Source organism: Bos indicus x Bos taurus, chromosome 13 (genome assembly GCF_003369695.1).
Source record: "Bos indicus x Bos taurus breed Angus x Brahman F1 hybrid chromosome 13, Bos_hybrid_MaternalHap_v2.0, whole genome shotgun sequence".
NCBI classification, from domain to species: domain Eukaryota; kingdom Metazoa; phylum Chordata; class Mammalia; order Artiodactyla; family Bovidae; genus Bos; species Bos indicus x Bos taurus.
The window spans coordinates 42,584,715-42,601,189 of NC_040088.1; the positions used below are offsets into that span (position 1 = coordinate 42,584,715).

The 16,475-nt window shown below is 57.5% G+C and overlaps 1 protein-coding gene across 3 annotated transcripts; it reads left to right on the forward strand.

Annotated features, from left to right (window-relative positions):
* The first annotated feature begins 3,810 nt into the window (after window positions 1–3,810).
* Window positions 3,811–15,252, forward strand: NKX2-2 (NK2 homeobox 2). Of its 3 annotated transcripts, none has more exons than XM_027559576.1 (3): window positions 3,811–4,030; window positions 12,213–12,896; window positions 13,780–15,252. In XM_027559576.1, the coding sequence occupies exons 2-3, from the start codon at window positions 12,638–12,640 to the stop codon at window positions 14,340–14,342; spliced, it is 822 nt and encodes a 273-aa protein (XP_027415377.1). In that variant the 5' UTR covers window positions 3,811–4,030; window positions 12,213–12,637; the 3' UTR covers window positions 14,343–15,252. The 3 variants fall into 3 exon arrangements, with proteins under 3 accessions (XP_027415377.1, XP_027415378.1, XP_027415379.1); XM_027559577.1 differs by lacking the exon at window positions 3,811–4,030 and adding an exon at window positions 4,641–4,785; XM_027559578.1 differs by lacking the exons at window positions 3,811–4,030; window positions 12,213–12,896 and adding an exon at window positions 12,944–13,649.
* Window positions 15,253–16,475: the final 1,223 nt, after the last annotated feature.

The following is a 16,475-nucleotide window of genomic DNA, read 5'->3' on the forward strand; positions in this document are numbered from 1 at the left end:
ATGAAATTTGAATAAGGAAGAAATATCAGATAAATTATGGAATCATTGCTAATTTTCTAAAGCCCAGTAATGATATTGTGATTATGTTGAAGAATGTCTTTTCTTACAAGATATATACTGAAATGTCTAATGGAGAAGTATTGTGGTAGCTACAACCTTCATTCCAAATAGTTCTACCAGAAGGAAATGCATTTATATAGAGTGATGAGCTTAAGTGGCAAAATGTAAATTATTGTTGAATCCAAGTAGAGGGTATACAAAGATTCACTCTATTATTCTTTCAATGTTGTGTGTGTGTGTGTGTGTGTGTGTGTGTGTGTGTATGAGAAAACACTCAGAATAAAAGTTGGGAAAGTTAAAAAAGACAACTCTGAGGATCACTGGTCTTGTGCACATTCCATCCTCTCCTACTTTTCTTGCCCCAATGAAAAAGGAGATACATTTGATGTTTTGAATGGCTTTTTTGAGATGTAGTTTCACATACCACACAATTCAGCCAATTTAATGTGCACAATCCAATGATTTTTAGTTATAGTCACTGAGTTGTCTGACCAACACCCCCATCATTCATAGAACATTTTCATTACCCGCCCCAAGAACCCACCCCTTATTCATCACTCCCCAGTCTCCTCATGCTACCCGACCCTAGCCTTAGGCAACCACTAGTTTAGCTTCTGTCTAGATGAATTTGACTCTTACTTTTTGAGGATCTGACACATGGTATCCAACGTCTTGGCTGCTTTCAATGCTTTAACACAATGGTCTATATCCACTGTGTTTGCTCATGCTTGGTTCTGTATAGGACATGAGGGGGGAGCTGGTATCATTTCCAGCCTCTGATGGCCCAAGAACCTCATCAGACCATGACTTCTGGCTCTACAGAGGGAAGTTCTTGAGGGAAAGAAACGGGTCTGCTTTCAAATAAAGTGGACTGGGATTTCATGTCAGATGAACTCAGTTGATACTTTCTCTGGCTGAGGATCCATCTGCAGTCTCCTGCACACCCTATTTTGCACAATGATGATATTTGCAAATGCACCAAGCTTCCTGACAGCCCCCCATTGTCAGGGGTAGTGGACACGGACTTTCCTCCGAGTCCATCTCAGCTCTCACCTTCATGGAGCTACCCTGCTCACCATGCAGGATGCTGACATAAGGTATAAACAAGACACCTGCCTTCCTAGACTGTCTAGACTTGGTAGCAGATGAAGCAGCTCTAAGGGGCAAGGAACTCTCTCTGAGGGAGCCACTGTGTAGTTCTTCTCAAGACAATGCAATTATATCCTTCCTGGCTGGGTTCAAAGCACTATAAGGTTTTGCTTTGGTTGATTTTTACTTGTAAGCACCAGGAACTGTTCATTCCCAGAGCATCATCTGGCAACTGATGATGCCTTTGGGGAACACTGTAGAGGAAGGTTTTTTTCCAGTGAATAAGTCCAAGAATTCTGAGTCCGTGGGTAGAACAGGAATGTCTCTGAAGTAGTAACAACATAAAAACACAATGGAACTAAGAAAAGACACAGTATGAAATCTGTTTAGGGCTGAGGACAATTAAGTCTGCCAAGTTCCGTACTGGGTTGCTAGTTAAGCCCAAGGAGAGAATGCATGGGTTTACCTCAACAGTTGTATTTTATTACAACCCTGCTCCCCACTGCATTTCCTTTGTAATGGATTTTTATTATCAATTGCCTAGTTCATGCCCCAGTACATGTGCTATTTTTAATGAGTTTTCCCCCAAAAGGGAATCATATAAAGACTGATGTGATGTACCCTCTGCTTCATGTCTCTCAGTTTTCCACCCGAGGCCACCAAACACTGGCTTTCCAAGCTCATTGTCTGTGTCCCTGTTCACTACATAGTGGTTATCAGAAAGAAGTACAAGGGAAAAACACACAAGCCTCTTGTTAGACAAAGATGCCCCTCCTGTGAAGACTACAGACATGAAGGAAACCCCCTCATCCAGTTTCAGGTGTGAAGCAGTATTTTCACCCAAAGAAGTGACTTACCAGGATCACAGAGTTTACACTAGGAGGTGACATAAACCCAAAAACACACTCCAGATTTTGTTTTGAACCATAAAGACTTAAAATCCAAGGGAAAAAAAAAAAAGAAATGGAGCAGTAATTTTCCAAGATTAACAACTCCTGCAGGCTTGAGTGAAGCCCCAGAGTTCTCTGTGGTAACTAAAGGTTTCTGGGAGCTCACTGTAAGGCCCGGGAGAGCCAGTGCGGAGAGGCTTTGTAGTGCTTCGTGTTGAAGGTTAAGAGGTTCATTTGACAGCTCTTCTTTGCACCTGTTGCATGGGTTCCTCCCGCTCCTTCACCCCACATCGCTTCTCCCCTTCTCTCCCACCCCTGTCAACAGCATCATTTTTCTACCCTTAACTGCCACTAAGGACAGTTATCCAGTGAATACGGACCCAAGGTAACTTGTAATAGTGAAGTCAAATGCTTATGTTTTTCCCTGCAGTAGGGCAACATTTTTCATCTCTGATTTTCCTTGGCCAAATGGAGGATGTCATTCAGGGAACCCCAGGTGTTTTGAAGATGAAAAGGAAGGTAGGGGGCCCAGCGCAGTGCTTATTAACCACAGAGAGAATTTGGTTCCCTTCAAGAAATAGCAAAGTAATGGCACAGGAGAGATGATGACTCTTAATGAATTCATGTGAGTAAAGTGTGAGGTGACCAGTTTGGGGACGTGCAGTCCAGAGGCCACCTTCTGGAGGAGAAAAACGAAACAATTGTTTTCTATTACTGCACCGTATTGACCTCCCTTTCCGGAATCACACGGGGCCACTTTGATTTCATGTCCAATGCAGAATTGCCTCTGTCTGAGTGCTTCGCCTGCCACTTAATTTAAATAAGGCGGCTGACGTGACACTGCAGTCCACAGTCAGGCCTGAGGCAGGACTAATCTCAGGTGCTCCTTCAGTCAGTGGACTGTTCCACTTTCATCTCTGCCTCCTCAAAAACATCCTGCCTAGGGGGTCAGGAGACCCCACCCCCACCCCCAAATCCCACCGACCTGCAGGGCCCGAACATCTTCAGCTTTCAAACACTACCTCTCCTGTTCAGACTAAAGTGCCACCGGAGGTATCAACCGTCTGGAAAATAAAACAGCCTCCCAGGCCAGATTGAAAAAAAAAAAAAAATAGGAGCTGAAAGCTACAGAAATCAACTCCAGAGGCGGCGTCTAACCCTGGACAGGTGGCACCTTGGCACCAATGCATTGCAATCACTTTCTTCCTGAGCTGCAGGGCTGAACCCCTCTCCCAGAAAGACCTACACCCCTCAATCTGGAGCGGGGAGTGCGCTGGGGGGAGGAGCCAGGAGCCTGGGGCTAGAGGTCTGTGACCTCCCGCCGAGCCGTGCTCTCGGCCTTGGATCGGCTATCTAGTGTAAACGCGGTTTCACACATAAATAACGTGCCACATCTGGCCCTACGGTTTTATGGCGTCTTAGCGACCGAGCAATTTATAGATGGCGACCTTGTTAGGCAGCAGCCCGGGCTCGCCTGGAGCTGAGGGGTCCGAGAGACCACGCTGGGGACGGAGGAGGGGCAAGGGAGAGGCGAGGCCTGGGGTCTCAGGTCTCCGTCTTCTAGGGGCCGCTCCGGAGAGGGACCACCCGCCTGTTTGGGGATGGGGGTCGCAGCAAGGTGGCAGCCCCCCTCCTTCCAAGCCGGCCATGTGGCAGCTGAAAGAGCCATCGAAGCCCAAGTGTGTTTGCGCTCATACCCAATTTATTACCGCTGAACATATGGCCAATATTTTGACTCACGTCAGTCGGGCAAGGAAAACAAACAGAGCGCGCGGCGCTGGGGAGCGGCCCCCTCCACTGGGGCTGCGCGGCGGCCGCGGGGCCGAAGCCCGGAGGGTGGGGCCGCCGGGCCAGGAGCCGGAGCCGGGAGGGGGAGCGCTCGCCGCGCCAGTGCCCGTGCGCCCGCGGCTCTGCAGCCGCCTGAGGCTTGGGATAAAGAGCGGCCGGGGATCCGCGTGCTCTGCTGGCCGGGGCTCCGGGCGCAGCTCCAGGTGAGCCTTCCGCTCGCGCGTGGTCCGGGGTGGTCGAGATCTCGGGGTGCGCTGCTGCTCGAGGAGCCGTGGGTCGCCCCCACCCCCACCCCCAGCTGTCGCGCCAGCAGCCAGCGCGGGCCTCCGCCGCCGCCGGGGACCCGAACGCCTCGGGGCCGGGACCCTGACGCGCGGGCCCGGGGGGGTCTCGGGGTCCCACGCACAACTGCCTGAGCGGCCCCCTCTCGCGATTCTCGCCTCGGCTCGGGGGTGGGGGGTGTCGGGAAGCAGCAGGTGGCCAAGTGCCGGGGGTCTCGGGTCCTTCGCCGGCTCCGCGGGTCACGAGGGGGGCGCTGGGGAGGGACTGAGCCCCGCCCGCCGCGCCCCCCGGGAGGGAAAAGTTTTACCTGCCGCCGAGGCCAGGTGTTCCGACCGCGGCGCACTTTCCAGCCCGCGGGAGAGCGGGACCTCCGGAGGCCCGCAGGTGCGGGCGCCGGGGAACGCGGGGAGGAGCGGCGCGGCGGGGCTCGGAGCCCCGCCCGGGAGGGCGCGACGGGGGAGGGGCGCCGAGGAGGGGGGTCCCGGGTAGGTGGGGGGGGGGGGGACTAGATAAAGGCTCGCCAGGAGATTCGGCCGGGCTGTCTCCGCGGCGCCGGGAGTGGGAGGCGGAGCGGGCGCGCCCCGCGCCTCGGGCCCCTCCCCATCGCCGGCTCGGAAGGTTCCCGGGCCGCCCCAGCCCCAGCCGGGAACGGCGCGCCTCTGCCCTACCTTCGCGGGTAAGTCTCCCCGGTGCGCGTAGGGCGGAGGCGATATCCCCCAGGCAATTTGGAGATGGTGCCTCTCGGAGAAAGAGGTGCTCTTCGGGCGGAACTGGGCCACGGGGTGGGGTGGGGGGTGAGGAGGAAGAGAGTGAGGGGCGGGAGTCACCAGCAGGAAGGACTAGGGATGGGGGACCGAGCAGGGGTCAGGGGGGGTCTTTGCGGAGGCGGCTCCAGCCAGGACTTTGAGGGGTCGCGCCAGGCGCCAGACAGTTCTCGTTTGTGTCAGTAGAGATCGCCAGAGGATCAGAAATGCGCCTCAGTGGGCTCTGCTGAGGCCCTGGTCTCCTAGGGGCGCCCCCTCTGCGCCCCCCTGCGAACCCCTCCCCAAACACACACACACTGCGAGGAGGCCCTTTGGCGCGCCTCTCGCACCTTCTCGATCTCGGTGGCGTTCGGGGATGGAAAGGGGGCGTTGCATCCAGCGGATGTCTGTGGACCTCGGGGGCTCAGACTGGTGAAATGAGAGAGCCCCAGGAATCCCTTCTCTCTGGTGCCGGAGGGCCCTCGAGAGTTGGTTCCCCGCTTTCCAGGCCGAGCTCGCAGGCTCTGCGCTGGCTGGAAGCGCGGCCTCCCCGCGCCGGCGAGGGCAACAAGGCGCCGAGCCTTCAGCCCAGCTCCAAGTGCCGAGTACTAACCCGTTTGGAGAGGCCGCTGGCTTTTCGAAGTCTTCTGGGAATGATTTTGTCACGTGTTAAGAAGTAAATTCAGATAAGAACGTGCTTTCGGCGTCGTGTTTTCTAGAGAAACCCAAATCTCCTGCATTGAAATCACCCTTATGGCGGGGGGAGGTCGAGCTTGGCTGGAAGAACGTTCCTGAAGGCAACACTGACGCTGCGTAATCTCATTGTAACATATTTAATCATTAGAGAAGCGCGAACGAATAGAGCAAAGGGGTGAGCCCGGGGGGACGTGGCGTTTGGTTCCCCAATAAACCGGTGACAATGGATTGGCTGAGATGGGCTCATTTGGCCTAAAGGGGGCTTAGAGCTACGTTTTTACAGAAAATATTGGAGGAAGGCCCGTTCCATTTTGCAGCGCGCCCCGAGCCACATTTCCTGTTCAATTTAACATCCATGAAAGTTAAACGGCTTTTCTCGCCTTTTATTTTATTGGATGCATTTTCAAAGATCTCATTAAAGCACATTTATCAAAGTCCTAACATATGTCCGCCGGGTCCTACGCCCACACAATGAGGCTGATTAATAGAAAGAGAAATCCTAATTTCTATTACAGTTTATGTCCTCGGGAAATGTCTGCTTTTTTTTTTTTTTTCCTGAGGCAGATAATTGGGAAAGTGATGTCTTTCACCTTGTAGAAGAGGGTGGAGGAAGGGGTCAGCTCTAGCCGATACCTGCACCCTACACCCACGATTAATTGCAGGAGGGACTCCAGGCTCTAGGTCCCAAAGATCAGCTCTCTCCGGATCTTTATAGAGTTCTTGGGGCTCCAGGAAGAGGTAGGGAGGGGGGTTCAGATATAGAATCTGAGCCCTGTCTCTGGGCCTAGAAAATTTCTCTGCCCAACATCTTCGTGAAAGGACTGCCCTGGAAGGCGCCCTCATTCTTCCCCTCCTGTGGTACGAGTTAACACAATATAGATCAAAGAAAGAAAAAAACTTCACCTTTGACTTGAACCCAAAGTGGACTCAGATTTCCTTTCCTTCACACTAGTCCCTGCTTTCTGGTCCCTCTGTCCAATGACTGTGGGTCTCTCCTACCAGAGATTAGCACCTGTCCTGATCTGGCCTCACTGACAGGGCTGTAGTGCCCCCCAACCTCCTATCCCACGCCTTAGCCCACACCCCCACCTCCACCCACACACCCCACGCCTACCTTCACCACCCCCACCCCCGCAGGCTGCAGGGACTTCCAGGGACCTTGCTTCCTTCTCCAGGGGCAGAAGGTGACACCAGTTGGTGCTAGGACCCAGTGCAGATGAGCCTACTTTTCAGTTTTCTGGTTGGGAAAGGTCCTGCTTGGGGTTGGTACCCTGGGGCCGCACTCCTGGACTTCTATCCTCTGCCGGCCAGAGCTGACACCCCTGCTCTCTGCAGCACCCCCCACCCCCGGCCCCATTCCCCTACCTGGAGTGGAAGCCACCACAAGCGACCTTGGAGGAATGCCTCTTAAAGGTGGGCATCTTGGTCGCCAGGCTTGGGAACCAGGTTGGAAGGTATTTCCCATCCCCGCTGATTTTGAGTGCACACCATGCTCTGAGTCTCCAACCTGAGCTAAAATAAACCTCACCCCTCCCACAAAACCTTTGTGTCCCTGCAGCTAATCCTGTGAGGTGGGAAGGAAGGTGCCACGCGCTTTGTTTCTGGAGTGAATGTAGACAAACACTTAGCACCTTGGCGCTAACCAGACAATAATCCACTTGAAGGCTGTTATCTGAGATGGGATGTGCCAGGTGCCGGAGAGATCAGCCACGTACTGTACCAGAGACAGTTTCTTTCAACGTCTTTTCATTCCAAAAAAAGAAAAGTCAAATTAGTGTTTACAAATAATGGGAAAGACCTTGTATTTTTAATGACTGGACGGGCTTTTGTGGACTGGGTAGGGCGAGGGGTGCAGCCTGGAGCTTCAAGGCTTTGGGGTCCTCAAGGTCGCCCTCCCTTTTTAGAGTAGGACTTCAAGGTACCCCCCACCCCGGACTTTTTCTGCCCTGAACTCCTCTGGAGGAGGCACCTACCCAACAAGCTCTCACCAGCCTGAAAAGGGTAGGAGGAGTGCAGAGCACCTCCCAAGAGACCTTCAAGCCAAGAGGCTGTAGGCGAGAGGGAAGCACTCGGAGTCAGGGCACTGGGTGCTGCCCCGCCCACCTCGTCCAGGCACACCAAGCCAAGCTCCCACACGTGGGTGTGACCAGGTCTCACTTCACTTTCCCAGAGGACCTTCCCGTCTTGGTTTGCGGCTGTTCAGAGTGCACCCCTCCCCCAACAGGGGGCGTTCAGCCGTGCACAGTGCAGGCACAGGGCGCTGGGGGTCAGGGCGCGCCAGGGTGGCCCCCCGATCTCGGCAGCTCAGAAAAGGCGCTTGTGTTTGAGCTACCTGGGAAAGTAAACAGGTAAACACTGGGCCGACTTGGAGGACCACTTGTCCTGGAGTGGGGACACTTAGCCTGTGTACATTTGCCTCCTGCCCGGGCCTCCAGCGGTGGTTCAGCTCCCCACGTGCCCTCTGCAGCCCCTGCCCCTCCATCCCTCCGACACCGGAGCTGAGCGGCCTGAGAAGTCTCCTAAGAAGATGCCTTCCAGCGTCCAGGGAGAAAGATCCTCTCCGTTCACTCCCCCCGCCTCCCCTTGGAGCCTGTAACACCCTTTGAGCAAGGGGAGGCAGAACTCAAGATGTGTAAGGAAGTTGGAGCCCCAACACCCAAGCCTAATGACCCAGGGTGGGGGGCCTCTGGCTGCTCAGGTGACCCTGCAGGGGTCCGAGGTGGTGGTCGCACACCAGAGAGCTAAGCTGTGTCCCCCTCTGGCCCAGGACAGCTGCCATCAATCTTCCAGCACCTCTCAGTTTCTCCCCAAGTTTGCAGCAGACGGCCCAAGGCTGAACAGCTCAGGAGCTTCCCCAGAAAGCGTGGCAGAAACCAGAGCCCAAACCCAAACAAGAGGGGACCCAGGACACAGTCCCCTCCTGGGTGTGCGTGACGGCACCCAGAAAGAAGGTACTCAAGAATCCCAGGATGGGGAGACCAGCACATCCAAGCAGAGCTGGTTGACCAGAGGACCTAGAATGTTCAGAGCTGACTAAGTGGAAAGATGGGGGTATTTGTGAGGACTCTGAAAGGGCCAGGGGCGCGGGGTTCGGCCTTCTGGGTGGTCCGTATCCCACCAGGCAGGAGACTCCTGGCTCAAAAAGTCCAGGCTGTGCTGCTCCCAGCGAGACCCCTTGGGGAACCCTTCAGATGCAATCACCTGTCTAATTTCTGTACAGAGGTGTGGTTTAGTGCCTGGCGCCCCGCTCTTCAGGCTGCAGGAGATCCGAGAGACCCTGGGCATCAGACCTGTCCCCCGGCCGCCAGCTGCTCCCCAGCCGGCCTGCCAGCATCCGCAGGCCACTCCTGGGGGACTTGAATTTTATGATCTTCCTCTAACTAGCTGAGTTTCTCCCCTTCAATTACAGGCCTCCCAGCGGTCTCCCTGGGCCTTTTCAATTGCAAATGTCAGTGCTTTGGAAGCGGACGCGGGAACCGCACGGGCAACGGAGCGCTGGGCAAAATGGATTCGCGAGGTCCCTGGAGGGAGACACTGAGCGCAGCGGCTGGGGCAGGAAAAACTACCAGGGGTGAGGGTGGAGCGGGGAGCAGAGACCCAGACCGCGCCCTGTGCAGGCTGGAGTTTGGGCCCCCCCACCCCCGCAAAAGCTGCAGAAAGGGGCCCCTGAGACCCGAGGTGTGGGAGAACTCCCCCTATTGAGGCCGAGGGGCCTGGGCTGGCGGGGATGGGGGGGCCCTCTCCGTGAACTGGGCCCAGGGTCCCGAGGTGAGGTGAGGAGGCCTTGTTTCTCAGGGTGCTGCCCGTCAGTGCTCCTTCTCCAGGATCAATTTCCAGGAAGGTGGTCTCCCAGGTGCTCTGTGCTCTGTGTAGACCTGTGGGGTGGGCCCAGGGAGGGGACATGATCCACAGTGGCAGCGCTGATGGGATCCTGGGAGAGGCCACCGTAAGGACGGAAGGGAGAAGTTAGAAGCGAAGTGGAACTAGGTGGTTCCCAAGTGAGGGACTGAGCAGGCTGGGTGCGGGGGGCGGGGCAGGGTGGGGGTGGGGGTGGTGGTGTCTGGGGGCACCCCTCCCAAAGATGGTTCAGGACATAAGCCAAAGGGACACACTTCTTGCCAAAAGGGACATTTATCACCCAACCCAGCAGTTGGCCTGGCCCAACCAGACTCATTTCTGACCTTCCTGATGCTTAACCTGGTCCCGAAGAGACAACCCCCCTCCCCTTAGGACAGATGAAGCCAAGGAAGGGTCAGGACGATTTTTTTCTGCAAAGCTTGGGTTGAAGAACTTTCCCTCGCCAGTTATTTATTTAGCAGCTGAGTAACAATGGCCGGGGCAGGCCCAGGAGCCCTTGTTTCCAAACTCTGGGCCTCCCCGACGCCTGCAGACCCAACTTCCCTCCTCTGACTGGACGGGGCAGGGAGCTCCCGAGTGAGGGGGGAGGGGAGGCAAGGCGTGGGTAGGCTGGGAAAGGCAGACTGGAGAGAGAAAGGGGGGAAAAAGCACGAAAAGTAATGGGTTCGAGGAACAGGATTCAAACCAGTTTCTAATTCCTACGGGGGCGGGGGAGAAGAAAGGAGAAAGGGAAAAGTAGGAGGAAAAAGAGGAATGGGGAGCGTCGACATGAAGGGGTTTCCTTAATATTGTGGACGGATTCAGAAATGAATGAAGAGATAGTCCATTGAAAAGGGTTGAATGCCATGACAACTCGGAACAACCTTAGATTTATTCCAAACAGTTAGGACACATTGAAAGAGAGCGTCAATCATGTATTATTTCGCCACTGAAATAAATGCAAAAACCGAGCCGGGACAAAGGCTTCCAACGGGAGCGGGACATTTGTCTACATTTCGCTCATTGTCCGCAGCTTAGCAATCGGTTTGTATTTGTGTTTGCCCGGGTCCGACCACCCAGGACGCGCCGACGAGGGGCTCGCTCTAACCTGGGGCATTGTCACCCACGTCACATACTGGGGGCGAGGCAGCGAGGGCTGCAGAAAGCCGCCGAGCGGCTCAGGGAGAGGCGCCCTCGCCGGGCGCTGGCAACTCGGGGGCGGCCGGGGCGCGGAGGCCGCAGCTGCGCACGGGGAGGCCGGGCGCCCGCGCTGCGCTCGCGGCGAGGAGGCGGCCAGACCTGGACCCCCGCCGCGGCCTTCTCCGTTCCCCGCTCCCCGGGCAAAGCACAGTTCAGACGCTTCTCTGGGGTGGACGAGCATCAGGTAGCAAACCTGCCCCCCCCCCCCCCGCCAAAAATACAAAACTGGAAGGAGGGGCGGGGCTGCGGCGAGGACTTTTCCTCGCCGGCCCCGGACAGAAGGTGCCTTCCCGGGAAAGTTCAGTTTCAACCTCACGCAAGCTGGGAGCCTGCGGCGTGTCCTCGCAACACGCCCCTGAGGCATCCGAAAGGACTCTCTGCGGAGAAGAAAACTCCACAGAGAAATCAGCAGCACCTCCCGCCCTGCGACCCCCTCCTCCGCCGTTTTGGGGTCCTCGCCCCCCTGGAGACCGCGCCCGCGCCCCGCCACCCCTCCCCTCTCTCCGCCCCCGCTGGAGGCTGCAGAGGGAGGCATAATAGGGGCAGGGAGGGCGCGGGGCCGTCTGCCCTTTCCTCCACACGGAAGGCGCGGCCCGCGGGCCCGGAGGTGGTGGGGCCGGGGCCGATCGAGGCTCGGGGAAGACGTCCCAACTCCCCCTTCCCCCGCCCCTCCCCGGGCGTCCGCACAGCGCCAAGAGAACGGTGCTGTCCTGCTCGGCTGCACGGAGCTGGAGGGGGAGAGGGGAGGCGGGGAGACGGAAATAAATGTCTTTAGCAAATAAAGGGTGGCGGGCCGGGGTGGGGGGGAGTTGTGCGGGTGTCGCTGAGTGGTGGCTCCGGTCGGCCTCGAGCCGATCCTTCTCCTGGATTTCGGGCTCTTTCGGCGTTAACTAGAATCAATTACTTGCCTTGTCATTTCTGGTACTCATCCTTAAGCCTCAACCAAAATATTGACCTAGGAGGCTTACAGAAGTTGGGCTCTTGCCATTTGAACCGGATCTTGTTTAGGGAACCGCCAGCGATGGGAAGGAGAGATTTCCGCGACTCAGCCTGCGCCCCCTCCCCCTTTTCCAAAGGCGCCACAAATCGCCAATTTTCCGGCTTGCTGGGGGCGGGCGCGCGGGGGCGGGGAGGCAGGAACCCTTGAATGTTAAGGAGGACTTTTTTTTTCTTTTCCCTCCTCCTCCGGCTTTCTGTTTTGTTTTCTTTCCTCCTCCCTCGCTTTTTTTTTTTTTTTAAGATGCAATTTGTTAAAACGGCCCTTTCAAGTGTGTGGAGTCGCGAGCGACGCGGTGGTCCTTTGTATGTAAATACTGGGTTAAAAAAAAAAAAAAAAAGGCTTGCCCAGTCTTTGCAATTAATTGACACGTTACACCTCTCATCTTGCTCTAGAGGGCTGTTGGCTGGGAGCGCGGAGCTCCCCAAAACCCACAATTTCACATCTGCAAATACAGTCTTCATCCACTTGACTTCCAAGACCCGCCCACACGTGTCCAACCTTTGGGTTTTAATGTCTCCCCCCTCCTTTTTTTCCACCCTTCTCTCGCTCCCTCTCTCGCTCCCCCTCCCTCCCTCTGTCTCTCTTTCCCTCCCTCTCTTTCTCCCCCTCTTCCCCCCCTCTCCCCAGGTTCGTGAGTGGAGCCCAGCCTTATATGGACTGATCGCTCGGGCAATGGCCCATTTTTTCCTCGCCACCAGCCGCCACCGCGCGCCGAGCGGCCGCCGGAGCTGACGCCGCCTTGGCACCCCTCCTGGAGTTACAAACTCGGGCCCGGCCCGCGGCGCTGGCGCGCAGGCCGCCCGGCACCCCGCGTCCATTTCCGCGTGCCTGTAGAGAAGACACCGACAACGCCTGGGGTTTTTTTCCCCCCTCTCCCCTCTCCGAGAGTTTCTTTCTCTTTCTTAAACATAATAATCTCTCTAATTAAAGCCCATCCCCCCTCCCCTCCCCCAACCCCTCTCCCCATACCCCCTCCCCCGCCCCTACTGGGAGAGCCACGAATTGATCAAGTGAAGCTACAACTTTGCGGCATAAATTGCGGGGTCCGGGCCATGTCGCTGACCAACACAAAGACGGGGTTTTCGGTCAAGGACATCTTGGACCTGCCGGACACCAACGATGAGGAGGGCTCGGTGGCCGAAGGGCCGGAGGAGGAGAACGAGGGGCCGGAGCCCGCCAAGAGGGCCGGGCCGCTGGGGCAGGGCGCCCTGGACACAGTGCAGAGCCTGCCCCTGAAGAACCCCTTCTACGACAGCAGCGACAACCCGTACACGCGCTGGCTGGCCAGCACCGAGGGCCTTCAGTACTCGCGTAAGTAGCGCAGCTGGGCTGCCGCGGCTGGTGACCGCAGCCCGGACCGGACGCAGGAAGGGGAAGGGGCCCCGTGAGCCGGATCCCTCACCCTGCGCCCCGGAAAGATGCCTAACGCTTGTTTGGGATGCCCTGTTCTCTTCCCGCCTCGCCAGACGCCCCTGGGATGGGAGTGAGGGGGGGACACTTGGTCTCACGTTCTTTCCAAAGAGAAATTAGGAGGAAGGGGCGGGGGAGGGGAGTACCTCCCAAGGGCCGGTTACAGACGTCAACCGGGACGGACGGCTCGGGCCGTGGCCCCCTCCCCCATTCCGACTGCCGGGAGTGACCAGCCTGGAGCGGGCCAGCCTGCCTCGGGGTACGGGGAGAGGGTGGCCCGGGTATAAATAGCTCACCCTACCCCCCCTCCACGTTTCATAGAGGCTGCTTTGTGCAGTGCGGAGGGTGTCCAGAAAGTCGGAAAGCAGAAACGAAAGCCCCCAAAAACCTGCCTTAAATGGCCGACCCGATCAATGCCGGGATTGTGGGTTTTTTCTTTTAAAAATCTGCCCACGTCTCTCCGGAGAGGAAACTGCTTAAGGGGGCCGGAGCCCATAACCCGCGGTGATCTCCTCTGCGCGCCACTCCTCCCTGCCCCCCCCCCCAAATACGCACTCATCCTGGGGGAACCCCTAGAAACCAGAGCCCCGAGCCCCTACTCCTGCCTCTTCTCTTTCCCCCAGGGGAGCGGGGAGACGCCGACAGTTCCATCCGGTGTGGAGCAGGGCGAGGGTCTGGGCGAAGGCAGCCGGGCCGGCCTGCAGGGCGCACGGGGCAGAGGGCGCGCGGAGGATCCAGGGCGCACGGGGACTACAGGCGTCTGACAGACTTCCCTCTCTTCCAGTGCACGGGCTGGCGGCCGGCGCGGCGCCCCAAGACTCGAGTTCCAAGTCCCCGGAGCCATCGGCCGACGAGTCACCGGACAATGACAAGGAGACCCCCGGCGGCGGGGGGGACGCCGGCAAGAAGCGGAAGCGGCGGGTGCTCTTCTCCAAAGCGCAGACCTACGAGCTGGAGCGGCGCTTCCGGCAGCAGCGGTACCTGTCGGCGCCCGAGCGCGAGCACCTGGCCAGCCTTATCCGCCTGACGCCCACGCAGGTGAAGATCTGGTTCCAGAACCACCGCTACAAGATGAAGCGCGCCCGGGCCGAGAAAGGTATGGAGGTGACGCCCTTGCCCTCACCGCGCCGGGTGGCCGTGCCCGTTTTGGTCAGGGACGGCAAGCCGTGCCACGCGCTCAAAGCCCAGGACCTGGCAGCAGCCACCTTCCAGGCGGGCATCCCCTTTTCGGCCTACAGCGCGCAGTCTCTGCAACACATGCAGTACAACGCCCAGTACAGCTCGGCCGGCGCCCCCCAGTACCCGACAGCACACCCCCTGGTCCAGGCCCAGCCGTGGACTTGGTGAGCGCCTGCCCCTCCCAGACTCGAGGCCCCTGGCCCAGGCCCCACCCCGGCGGCAGAGGCGCGGAGGACTCTCGGCCCGTACGGTGGTGATTATATTATTATAATTATTATTATGGAGTCGAGTTGACTCTCGGCTTCGTCGGAGAGGCTCCAAGAGTTGGCCTGCACCTCCTTGGAGAGGCAGTTCCACCCACCCAGCTCCGCCTCACCCCTCTCTCCGTTTGAACCATTGGAGATGGCTGAACCCTAAGCCGTGTTTACAGAATGTTTGCGCAGCTTCGCTTCTCTGCTTCTCCCCGGGGACCTAATGGTCCCAACGTTAACTTCCTCACTCGAGAAGGAGAAAAAGACCCCCCACCCCCGCGCCCTGCTTTTGTGAATTTTGTAAAATACGTTTGTGTGAGTAGCGATATTGTCAGCGTCTTCTTCTAAAGCAAGTGGAAAACACTTTAAAAATATAGAGGATTTTTTTCTCTCTTTTTTTTTTTTATAAGAAAATGCTAAATATTTATGGCCATGTAAACGTTCTGACAACTGGTGGCAGATTTCGCTTTTCGTTGTAAATATCAGTGGTGATTGTTGCCAAAATGACCTTCAGGAAGGGCCCGTACTCCTCCGGGCCCAACCCCTTTCTTTGTGGTTTGTTTTGGTTTGCTTCTGTTTGGTTACTCCTGATTTCTTTTCTTTATATATTTTTAAATTTTGTTCAGTGCAAACATTTCTCAAATGTGACAAAAGAAAAACATAATGTAGGCGAGCGAGAAGGCCCCCTGCCCCGTCCTCCGGGGCCTGAGCCCCGGAAATTGGAGTTCAGCGGTTCTGTGCGGTTCCCCAAGAGCGCCGGGCGCTGAAAGCTTTCAATTTTTTTAAATAAGAATTTTAATAAAAATCCTGTGTTTAAAAAAATACAAGCCCGGCCCTCCGGTTCTGTCTTACTTTGTCGCCCCGCGCCGGGCCTGAGGCCTCGGGCAAGGAGCCGGGCCAGGCCGCGGGCCCCGCGCCCCCCAGCATCCTTTGGAGGCCGGGGCACCCGGGGCGCGGCAGAGGCCCCGGGAACAGGCCTCGCCCGGGCGGGCAGGTCAGGCACCGCGCCTCGGCCCTGGGACACCAGACCTTAGGCGGGAGCGCCGGGCCTCGGGCCTGTGAGCGGCCGAGCGGCCGCCCGGGGTCGCCCGGCTTCTCTCGGCCTCGCCCCCTGTCTGCCTCCGGGCGTCTGCGTCCTGGCGCGGGAGAAAGAATGACTTTGGAAAACTCGAAGGCCAGAAGAGCAAACCTTCCCTCGGTTGCCCAAGTCTACGAGTGGCTCCTTCAGCTGGGGAGCTGTTGATGCCACTACACTCGTGACTTTCACTTTGTTGCATTTGATTTAGCTCGTGCGAAGAAGGGGAGGGAGCGCTGAGGTTGAGACCGGTCGTCTTCTCTCCAATCCACAACCCCCTTGCCCGGGGTCGGGAGGTGACCTAAGAGGAGGCTCCCAGACCTGGGCGCGGAGGCCCGGGATGGGTTTCGGGGCGCTTCAGGCTTAGGCTACAAGGAGGGACGCAGGGACCGGGGCGCGGGCGACAGGAGTGTGCGGTGGCCTCGCCAGGCTTCTCGCCAGGCTTCTCGCCCGGGGAGGGCCAGGCAGCGGGAGCCGGAGGCGATCCCTGCTAACCGGAACCTTCCTTGCATCCCCTCTTTCCGCGTCTCCAGCTGTCTCCCGGGACTGGATGCCGGGCCTCATCCCTTACTAGCATTCGGCTGTGCGCGGTACCCCCCAAGACCAGCTCTCTCGCGTGAAGCTGAGCAAATTGCTCTCTAGAAAGTAGGGGTCTGGGGTGGGGTGGTGCGCCCCGGCCTCCTGGGCTGCGGTGAGGGGAGCGGGAGGTGAGCACACAGCCCAAGTTCGCCCGGGGGAGGGCGCCTCAGTCCTTCCCTCGTTAGAGGTCAGATTCCATCCCACCCTTGTCGCCGGGAGAGCTCCCTGAAGGACGCCGGCGCATACCCGGGGAGCATCGCAGAGGGCCCCGAGGACTCGGGGATAGGGCCTCCTATCTCCTGTTATCTCGCTGATTTCCGAAAACACTCGAGGCTCCGAAGCTCAGAGCCCAGCCAAAGCTGGGAGACGCCTCGGGATATTGGAAGTCGGCCCCAT